At 36.9% G+C, this 11852-nt stretch overlaps 1 protein-coding gene across 1 annotated transcript; it reads right to left on the bottom strand.

Moving 5' to 3' along the window:
• Positions 1 to 233: 233 nt before the first annotated feature.
• LOC139735412 (meiotic recombination protein SPO11-like) lies at positions 234 to 10519 on the bottom strand. The gene is made up of 12 exons (XM_071646164.1): positions 10368 to 10519; positions 9614 to 9727; positions 8798 to 8886; positions 6767 to 6833; positions 5660 to 5768; positions 4788 to 4874; positions 4463 to 4499; positions 3605 to 3714; positions 3033 to 3132; positions 2349 to 2386; positions 1391 to 1579; positions 234 to 353 (listed from the first exon to the last, which is right to left on the bottom strand). The coding sequence occupies exons 1-12, from the start codon at positions 10517 to 10519 to the stop codon at positions 234 to 236; spliced, it is 1212 nt and encodes a 403-aa protein (XP_071502265.1).
• Positions 10520 to 11852: the final 1333 nt, after the last annotated feature.

The raw sequence follows: 11852 nt of genomic DNA, 5'->3' as shown, positions 1-11852 counted from the left end.
GATTCAAAACAAAATTCCATTTGCTGTCATGGTTATTGCTCCCGTCTCTAACTCATCCCTAGAATATGAACATGTAGAATGGTGATATCCAACTGCAAATCCACGCCACTGCAGTTACCCAGTGCTGTTGTACAGCCACCCCTTTATCAACAGCTGTAAATGTTCTGATGGCGCAGTCACTAATTATTTGGGAATCGTTGTTCATGTTGTTGCAGATCATCTCTCTCAGAGTCTCATATCCAGCCACCACATCTGATTTTGCTGGGGATGTAGACATCAGTCAGGAAGTTATCTGAGACAGAAGTAAGGCTTTGAATCTCTGCTTTCTGCCCCATTTGCATCATTTCTTGAAGCTGAGAAAAAAATACAAACAAAAATCAGTTACAACACAAATTGACTGATCCTCAATGAAACACTGGTAAGAGGGGGAATCAATGGGTCAGCTGATGACAAATTTATCATCATAATTCAAATCCTCAGGTACTTTAAACACACAGCTTTTTTTTTTTATAGATGAAACATACATCTACAGAAAATCAACTTTATACTGTACTTATATAGTGTAGAGAAAATGACTCTTACTACAAATTTACTCTTTTAGAAGTCAGACTTAACAACTCATTGTAATGTAAAGGAGTGAAGTGTGATTTTTTTTAATGTCTGTTCTACTTCACCAAGGTATCAAAACATTGGAACTGATCCCACTACAAATTCATCACACAGTTATCATGGAACAATCCTTGTACGGGGTCATTGTATGCATTGAAGAATGCTTGTCCTGTATTACATATTGTACTGTAAACATGCTCACTGCTTTGAAAATGAAGGTACACAATCAACTACACGATGCTTATAACATTTAAATGCAGGCAAAACTACAACATGCCTCAATGTAAATGCATCTGGATAAGGTTTTGATATTGGATACTGAGTTTTGGCATTAATCCAGAAAGGTCATAGCTCCAAAGACTTTGTGCTCAGTTATATGAGTATCCTCTCCCTTCTCCATACAATTTTTGCCTCACTTGGGTGTCAACACAGGAGTAAGTTGAACCATTAAGACCCTCTCTCCAAAAACACACACACACACATTTTTTGTTTTCTCTGTCAATACGACCTTCTTTTACTTTAGTCAACCTGTTGTTCCTTCTTTTGCCAATATGTTCTTTGTCTTGTTGTGAATGTAATTTTTTGTATTGTATCACATTATGTTGTTTTATGCTTCATACCGATAAATGGACTCACTGTACAAAAGCTCTGAGGCTGTTAGTGTTTTCTTTTAAACCATATTGAAATAGATAAAACAAACACACAAGCATGCAAGCATATAAGTCTGATTTTTCAACCATTAGGGAACTTACAGATGCAAGTGAATAACAGTGGACCTTACCTCTGACATCCAGCGTGGCAGCTCCTTGTAAAAGGGCCTTCTCATCAGCTCTGCTGCTTTCTTCAGGTCGGCTGGAGAGAGCGGAACAAGGGCGCCCTCTGGGAGGCGCAGTCGCTTCACGTCCGAGGGCAGCACCCCCAGCCAGAGCATGGATGGCACCGTCATGCTGTGGGACTCACAGCTCAGGGACTACAGAGAGAGAGAGAGGGCATACAGTGTTTGTGTCATGCTTGCATGGTAGCAGGGGTGTGAATATGTACCCCCAAATAAATAGATGCAACTTGGCCCCATTTCATAAAATATTGCTGTAATACAGTAAAACGAGGAATATTCACGTGCATTTTAATTCTGCGAATTTCGCAAGCACCAAGATTCCCGAAATCAAGATGCATGCAAAAGTTTTGTGTACACTATATGCATTGAACGCTAGTGGCAATTCGCAAAAATCTCATGCCACAAATAAGGCCGCCAGATCCAATTCGCGAAAATTTCATGCCGCAAAATATCATGTTTTACAGTAGCAATTCTTGCAGGAGTGGCAAACTTCATGGTAATGACAAGAATTTAGCTTCCTGATTGGCTGTTGCTATGGGAAGTTGCTATTCTATTAAGACTCACTCTCGTAACATCTTTTATGAAATGGGGCCCTGAAGATTTATTACTTAACATGCGTGGTGCTTAATACTACTGTACACCTTATATCAAAGCTTTTCTTGTGAGATACTAATGTCGTGCTATCATTTAAGTTTGATTTTTTACTATTTTGTCTAAATATGAAGCTCTGTCTCCTCTGTCCCCATTAAAGTATTGATTCTTGCCAGTATATAGCTAACACATTTTGCTGTAGTTAACTTTTACCAAAACCACTGTTCTATGTCTGTTATCTTTAAATGCAACATCAAGATTGACTTTACCCTCTCATAAATTTTCAGAGATACAATGGAGTCATTTCACCTACCCGTGAACCAAACTTGTAGACAAAGAGAATTTCAAGACCTGCAAGACAAGAACAAAATGATTAGAACAATACAATTTGAAATAAGAACAATCATGATTTTACATCACAAAATCTAGTAGGATTGTAAATTAATCTCTTGGGCAAGTGTTGACTTTATTTGTTTTTGTTTTTTGTTTTTCTGAAAGGGTAATCACTCAATCTTTCCATGTTACTACGAAGTCTGGAAGCATAGTATCAAGTTGAATGCAGAATCTTTACAGGTTATCAAAGTAACCTGGTGTTCTTCCATGTTACAGTGTGATTTTCCATTTACTACTCAGAGGATTTCATTTCAGTCCAGTAAGAACATCCAATTTTGATGACTTATGAATTTTAAAGATGAGAATTTTCTCTATCAGGATTTGAGATGAATTTATAGATCTGTACTCGGACAGTTCTGTTATTTTGTCTTTAGTATTTCTTGCTTTATGATACCCAGCCTGTAATGATAACAAAGAGTTATTGCCCCTGTCCCACACAGACTCATATATATAACTAAAAAACGGGCATAACTTGGTAAAGATTATGATGTACTGAACTCTCTATTCTCAATGAAATTCTCAAAATTCTTGTTGATGTCAAGTACCAGAGTCAACACTCAGAATCAACACTTGACTTAAGGAAGGCTTAAAATATTCATCTTACCATGAGGGTCAGCATCTACTAGAGCCAGGACTGGAATGCACAGAGTATCCCACAGTTTACGCACCATCAGACGAGTGTTGACATCAGGAAAGCCCTTCCCCTGAATACACACATATAAATAAACTTATATGGACAGGCGTCCCAACGCTTTTACACAACCACAATGTATGATAATTTTAAAAGCTTGATGATGAAAAAGGAATCTAAACAAACAGATCAATTACTTGTAGTAATCATTTACAGCAGAAAAATCATCTTGTAAATCCCATAACCATTGTGTTTCTACCTTCACTACACTAGTATCCTTTAAAAATGTACTTTCTGCCTATAAGTAAATTGTAAAAATATATCTCCTGGTAAAAATAAAATCATTCTTACCAAACCAGTACAGGTTATCCAAAAGAAGGTTGATGTTATATCTATATAGGTAGAATTTACAAATGCAAGCAACTGCCAAAGGATGTGGTACCAATATTGTCACAGTTTAAGAGGCACATCACATTACAGGATACAGAAAATTTACAATTAGTGGAAACGCAACACTGTATGAAAATGAAGCAAAGTCTACTTACAGTCACTATGATGCAATGAGGAATCTTGTCAATCAACCTGTCATCAATGAGCTTTTGAAATGTTGCATCTTTCTCGACTACAAGCACAAACTTTGCAGAGCTTTGAATGTCTAATTCAATGTTGCATGATAGGAAGAATAAGCTTTCATGAATATAATGAAAACAATGATGAAAAAGTTTTTCATTGCCTTGAAGATTTATGTCCTCTAAAAATATAATATACACTGCATAATCATCTATACAAAACAAACAAACAAACAAACAAACAAACAAACAAACACTTTTCCAAACTACATAAATATGTGATTCTCATGGTTGTCAGTTCCCCTATAATGTTACTTGCAATATACACTCATACATACATTCACGGATACACAATACACACATGCATGCACGCACACACACACACACACACACACGCCCGTTCAATGCACAACTGTTACTGGTTCCAAAATACAGTGTTATTGTTCGGTTGAAACTTGGCACAAAACCCGTATTCGCCAAGCAAATGCATAGGCTACCTGATAAATCACAGTATCTTTAAAGCTTCAGTAGATATGAACTTATTCATGATTAGCAATTCTGTGTCAGTTGCGGCAGAATTAAAGATGTACAAATCTCTCTGCATTTGAGATCAGTTGAACACTTTTATTCAGAATGTAAATAGGATTAATGAAAGCATGATATGACCAGAAAAGAACATAACAACTACAAATTTAAGCAGCCACAATACAAGAAAGTAGACAAATGATAAGGAATGTAATAACAGTGCTTAGCATGCAAAACACAATGGAAAATGATCAAAATTTATTATGCAAAATTATATGCTGTATATCATTCTAAACAAGAAAAGGATACTTGATATGCAGTCCACATGATTGGGCACTGGTGTTCCCTGTGGAGCAAATGACATTGTAAAAATAAATCACGACAGAATGACTTCATGTCTATGTACAGCTGGAAAAGACATTTACATTTTTAGTAATGTTTGGGGGACATTGATTGAATGTAATCGAACAAAAGATGTCAGTTGCAATTGATTTCATAAATCAGGATAACTGTAAAGAATTTGTTAAGTCTTCTCCATCTATAATGACATGTGCCAAGGTACAATGAATAATAATCTATTATTGTGCCTTTACTTAATTGACAAAAATGATTAAGCCACTCAGATTCAACTCACTGTTGTAGCTGAGCCACATTCAATGAAATTCCCATCACCATCTGTAAATCTGAGATCACCAAACAGACTGCCCTTCTGTGTTGCAAGCTGTGAATGAAAAAAACAATGACATTTTGTGTGTGGTGAATGAGATTTGTTTGCCTTTACCCATTCATACATTTTATAAGTGTTAAATCACTTTACATACTAGTAAACAGATGAAGATCCATCTCCCGACGATCAGATTTATCTGTCAGAATTCTGGTTGTGTGATATGCATTTGCCTATCAATCTTACCTGCGCATGTTATCACATGTATTCAATCACATTACAGTTTGCCACTCCTTTTGTGTGCTATTCAACACTATCAGAGCCTAAAAAAACATAAGATTTTGGGCATTGTCATTCTTTTCTATTATATTCATAAGCAGAGAGATGTGTTTACAAAAAATCAACAATTAAAAGCCAAAAAAACCCCTTTCATCAGCATATGAACTAAAAAACTTCAATTGTTTTTTTTTTTTTTTGGTCCTTTTTTTACATCTCTTGAAAGCATTTTAACCTGTTGAGGATGGGCTGATTTTGCTACAACACGCGTTTCCCATAGACACCTGCCCGAGCATACTCTGGACTTGTCTTCAACGGATTAATGTTGTCAGTGCATGCCAATCGCCATAAGCTTTCAAATATTTCCTTAATGCAACCGGGGAGGTGGAAGAGAGAACCACCTCCCTGATGCAACATTACATCCCCTAGTAAACAAGACAATGACAAACATAAAACTAAAAAGAGTGTTATCAGGCCATCCTGATCCATTACAGGAGTTCATTCTGAAAAATTGGGCCAGAAAGTTTAAAAAACAACAAATAAACAAACAAACAAACAAATCTTACCACATGCAAGCATCTCCTCGGTACCTGCAGCATACAGCTCAAGTTATCCAATATGACATCAACTGTGGACTGGCTCCTGAAAGATCCTACATCACTGTAGTACAAATCTCTGAGAAAGTAATAAATAAATGTTAATAAAATGGCCAGTAACCAGATAATTAGTACAATCTTCCATAGAAATTAGCCACTATAAGACTTTTTTCTTTATTCTTCTTGCACACTTTGGACGTGAATATAGATGTGTTTTCCTGCCAAGATATGCACACATTATACCCAATAGGATTTCTTTGTTTGTTAATTTCACATGCACACATTAGGCTGTAAAAGTACCGTTTTCAATTTCCAATTCATTACAATATGGAAAATAACAATCTTGAGTTATATCTTTTGAATGAGCTACAGCTTTATGACATTTTCAATTCAAAGTGGTGGAATTATTGAAAACAAGTCCATTCACACCAACAGTACATCAATAACTGCTCACTAAACTTATTGTGACAAATGGTGATTATACTCGCCTGCTGGAACTGAAGGATGGCATGCCAGTAAACCTATGCAATAAATTTTCTGCTTTGTGAAAATGATATGTGCACATTAAAGAAATGTGGAAACAGATATAGAGATGAGATAGTTACACATTCCTGTATTGTCAGATATATGGCCAAATTGCCTTTACCGCATGAGCTTTTTGTAGTTAAGATTTATGCCCAAATACTAAATTGACAAAAAAAGATGTGCATGTTAAATTTTGAATGTTTCCTATATAGTGGCATTAACCTTTTAAACTGACATCTGATCGAACCAGTAGGAAGTGCATATGGTGTTCAGGTAACAACCTGCTACCCAACAAACTTTCCAACTGTAGACCTTTCACTTCTTGACAAGCTCTCTTGCAGCATTATACTCGTCTTTTTTTTCCTATACATACATAACCTTTGAATGTGAAAATCAAGTCATGTTGAATGGAAGTGGCTATAAATTTCGTCCCACTTTTCACGAAGTGACGGAAAGCCGCACAGAAACCGTGCGGCTTCCGTCACTTCGTGAAAAGTGGGACGATTTATATGTATTCTTCTTTCACTGACAGCCTGTAAAGAATACACTTACCTCTTTGTGGAGTATGTGTTGGTTTGCACCAGTCTGTAACACATTGCCAGAACCTTCAACATCAGGGCTATGGAGAGACCACAAAGGAATCAAGAGCAGGGATAATGTACAATTACTAAACAAATGATTATTAACACATGCACTTATAATGCCAATAATGTAAATGTACAATACCACACTTCACAATTTTCAGTTAAGCAATGTAAAAAGTGTTAATTTGAAAAACATATTGTTTTCTGTACAAGTGCAGAGACTCCAACCCCAAGCACCTTCTGATCGGGAGATTCTCCCGCCTGAAACCCCTAGCAAACGGGAGACTCCAACTTGGCTCGCGCACATTACGAGCGCAAAGCGCAAAGTTCCTTGCGGCTGGGGTTCTAAAGTGGAAGTTCTAGGGTTCTAGATGCTCTCTCGTGCTATCTAAGGCTTATTTTTTAACATACGATGACACAAAGTAAACTAGAAATGTCGCTATGGCGACTGATGCCTCCGCCATAATGCATGATTCTCCCAATAGGCGTACAGTACAATGTCTTCACATGTGTGATCCATGACAGTTTCACATAACTGGCAAAATATTGATATGACAGGTTTGTCAGAAATGACTTGAATATTCACTTTCCTTGAACTGGGTTTGCTATAATTGTCAAAGAGTGCAGGTGCACATATTTGGGTAATTGAGAATTTTTACTTGAATTCTGACAGACCCTATAAGTTTATGCATTGAGTAATTTCCAAGGTATGAAGAAAGAGTTAATTACAGTACAAAATAGATTTTTTTTTGGGGGGGGGGAACGCATGGAAACCTGGCCTTTGACCCTTAACCTCTGACCTTTGACATTCTGGCTGGAAATTTCCTGGAGAATCTCCATTAGGTAATGCATGTATATATTAAGTTTGAAAACTAATAATGCAAGCATTTCATATATTAGTGTATGAGGGAAACAGTAAAATATTGAGGAGTTGACCTTGACCTTTGACCCCATGACTATTGACCTACGACCCCTAAATTCCCTAGATAATCTCTGCCAGTCAGTACATGTGTATGTACCAAGTTCTATGAAGATACATTGAACCATTTGTGAGAAAAGTGATATTACAACATTTTCACCTAACCTTCGACCTTTTGACCTTTGACCTTATGACATGAAACTCTCTCTGGAGAATCTATATGCAGTAGTACATGTCTGCACCAAGTTTCAAGAAAATACCTTAGGGCATTGCATAGATATTGGGGAAATAGCAACATTTTTAGCATTTGACCTTGACCTTTTGACCTTTGACCTCTTGCCAATGTCACTAAAATCTACTCAACTAATTGTCCCATCATACATCATCCTTGGACTAAGTTTGGTGAAAGCTGCTTCATCCAGTTTTGAGTTATCACGTAAACAGATAAATTTCAGGATTTGACCTTGATCTTTGACCTTTGACCTCAGTCCGATTTCACTAAAAAACTAATCAAGTAATTGTCCCATCATACATCATCCTCCGACAAAGTTTGGTGAAATTTGCTCGATCCAGTCTTGAGTTATCGCGTAAACAGATACAATTTCATGATTTGACCTTGACCTTTGACCTTTGGCGGATTTCACCCAAAATCTAATCAACTAATTGCCCCATCATACTTTATATTTGGACCAAGTTTGGTAGAATTCAAGTCAATATTACTCAAGTTATCGCGTAAACGAAAGCGGACGGACGTACGGACGTACGGACGTACGGACGTACGTACGGACGGACGGACAACCCGAAAACATAATGCCTCCGGCACCACTTCGTGGCGGAGGCATAAAAATTATTTCAAGCGGGAGACACAGAGCCAGGACGGGAGAAATTAAATCTCAAGCGGGAGAACGGGAGATTTTGCAACAATGGGCTTTCGGTGGGAAATCTTCCGTCAAGAGCGGGAAAGTTGGAGTCTCTGCAAGTGTTTGTGTGTCATTGGCATTTAATCTATCTACTGATGGCAGGGACTGACATGACTTGTTCTCAATACAATCTGGAACACCCGAAACCAGGCAGACGTACCAAACTTGTTGGTAGAGGCAAAGACATCAAACCGAACCTCAGTGGTCTTTCCATTATCCTTCATCTCAAGGCCCACATCTTCACTGAAACTTCAAGTTTGAAAGAGAGAAAAAAAGAATGCATGTGAGGAGAAAAAATTTGCCCGTATGCTTTATAAATAATTTGAATTCTAAATATTCTATTTGCATTTACGTCAACAATTTTAACTCTTATTGCAACTATCTTGGAAAGTGAAGCTCTTTCATGTCATTTTACATCTTCTTTGTAAATTGGTCATGTCATGTTTACATCTTGAATTAGCTTCCAAGATTGTTAAATAACAAAATAAATTTTATGTATGTATGCTTGGGTTGGTTTTTTATGTACTACAGACATCAATATCATCAAATTTTAAAACCAAAAGTCTGCATGCTCAGCTCATGTAACAAACAGCATGTTAAGTTGAAGTAGTTTGGTCAAAAGCCACAAGTACCAAAGCCTAACCAAGTCTATAAAATAAAATAGAATTAGGAATATGAATGGAAAGTGGGCCATTGTGAGGTAACCCCCATATAGCACCTGCAAAGTAAGGTACTATTCTGCACGACAAGCTGTTCACTGCAAAAAATTTCTTTATTTCTGCACTGCATCTTGACATTACTGGGGAACATATAGGGGCTTCATACATTTTGCTTCTATTTCTGAAACTTTTTGAGTGATACCGGTACAGGTTACATGAGATATTTGGGATAATGCTATACATACAATTCACTACAGTAAGAAAATGACCTAACATACCAAAACACTCAGGCAAAAGTAAAATAGAATGGAACATACTCAATACACTCCCAGCTGTTTGTGCGACTGTATCTGAGTGATGGCGCTCTTCCACTTGATATGGATGTGACAACGCTCTCGACTACATTCTCAATGCGAGACAAGACCTCACTTCTGCGAAGGATTATGTCCAATGATTGGTATGAATGAAAATGAATAAGCAGAAAGTAAAATGCAAATAAAATTTGTATGGTTCAAGGCAATATGCTGCTACATTGATATTTCAAATCCATTGTTACTCTTAGCAAAATATAGATATAGTGATATACTGCAAAACTTTGCTTTTCCCTCACATTCATATAATGAAATGTATGTTATGCATGGTGCATGCTGTATCAGTTCAACATTTCACTTCTGACATTATGATTCTTGTTCAATTGGAAAAACAGGAATATTAAACTCCTTTTATTGGTTATTTATGTAGCTGGTTCACAAAAAGTAATCATTTATTTCAAATTGTTTTGTGCATGACTATGTGATTTACAATTTATGACACTTTCCTTGAATTCCATGTGATGAAATCTACTTATGAGTGTAATAGTACATATTCACAACAATAAAGATCAAAACAAGGAAGAATATCAAATACTAAAATTCACTTTCTCACTTACTGACACAGGTACAAACACATACAAACAGTAATAAAAGTTTGTAACAAAAAAATTGACAACTAAAACGAACAGTAAAAATGTACCCATTGTTGTCCTCTACAACTTTGATAGCTAAATCTTGGCTTTACTCAAAGGATGCTTACTGGCTGATGTCTTGACTGCGTACAGGTTGTTTTTTGCTGGCTAGTCCACACGCGGTTTGATAGACCTGGTTCCGGAGCTTCCTGGCCCGGTCCTCGTTGCGTAAAGTTGCCGTGAGACTGTCAATGCGGGCCCAAAAGTCATTGTCAATCATGCTATGAAAGGGGCTTGGTGATAGGCCTGTCAGTTGACTTTTTCCAAGTTCTGGAGGGAGAGAGTACATGTAAATTAAATGATTTGAGACATACACTGTTGTATGGATATTACCTGTGATTTTAACATAAGCATCAAAGATGAAGACATTGCCATCACTGAATACATCTCTTTCTAGTGGGATGGAGTGAAAATGTGGCCATAAAGTCAGGTGCGACTCTTCACTGTGATGCTACTGCCACTGCACTAGATATTGCCTAGTACCGTACCCATGGATAGGTGCAAAGGCAAGAATCTTGCCACTAACAGTTAGCACCATGCAGGGACTGTAGTTATTATTTGTTATATACAAGGTAAATCACAAATACAAAATAATTTTGTGTGCTATTATTTGATCTATATTTGTAACAAAAAAAAAATAAGAAAAAACACATCAAAGAAAGAAAAATTGATTGATTGATTATTGTGCTGGCAGTAGGAGACATATTGTCCTCAGAAAGATTCTAACAAAAAAAGGGTCCAATATATCTTGTGTCAGGTGGTCATTCATCAGTGTTTGAATTCAGACATTCCCCTGCACTCAAAAAGTCTCGTTTTCAGACAGATTGAGATCAAGTAAACAATGCTGACAAAGTGTCAATAAATGAAAGGACTTTTCCTACAATTGCTACATAAACTAGCTAGTCTGTGTAGTGTGTTCTATCTACTCTGCAACTATTTCTAGTAGATCTAATGGTTAGGCCTAATGTTAAGTTTAATTCAAGTTTGAGTTTTAAGTTTCTTAAAGATAGGAATCTAGGAAAATTGATTTTATTTGAAAATATAAATTTAGATTCTTCTATTGACAGCCAACTGACAATGAAAATACACTGTATAAAGCCAAAGGTTTGAAATCAGACTCAGAGAGCAAACTTCCAACCCGTTGAGGATGAGTCCCGAGTATGTTCCCGCCCTCAATAGGTTTGAAAGAGGTAGTCCAATGGCAAGATCCTGTGCTGGGAAAGAGTTCTTTACAGTCAGTAGGCCCTAAAGTTAGTTCCATTCCTCTATTCTCAACTAACCTTTGCTTGGCTATGGAAATAAAACCCAACAATCATGAACTAGATTTAGGGCCTACCGTACTATAGTTCTAAATGTTCAGTTATTAAATCCTTCAATGGGACAACCCTAAACCACATTCTACCCCCAAATCCTTGCCAAGTTTTAACCGACCAGTGATAAAAGACAGTCTGACTGAGTATGATTTACATGAATTTACCTAGTATGAAGACGCCGGCCTGGACGCCTAGCAAATTAAATGTATGCTAACCCGTTAGAACCATGGAGCTACAATT

The sequence above is a fragment of the Diadema antillarum genome, unplaced genomic scaffold, assembly GCF_040938485.1.
Source record: "Diadema antillarum isolate AM-2024a unplaced genomic scaffold, OU_Dant_1.0 seq00000577_RagTag, whole genome shotgun sequence".
Classification (NCBI taxonomy): Eukaryota; Metazoa; Echinodermata; class Echinoidea; order Diadematoida; family Diadematidae; genus Diadema; species Diadema antillarum.
The sequence above is the reverse complement of the archived record's forward strand: the minus strand, read 5'-3'. Positions and strand labels throughout refer to the sequence as shown.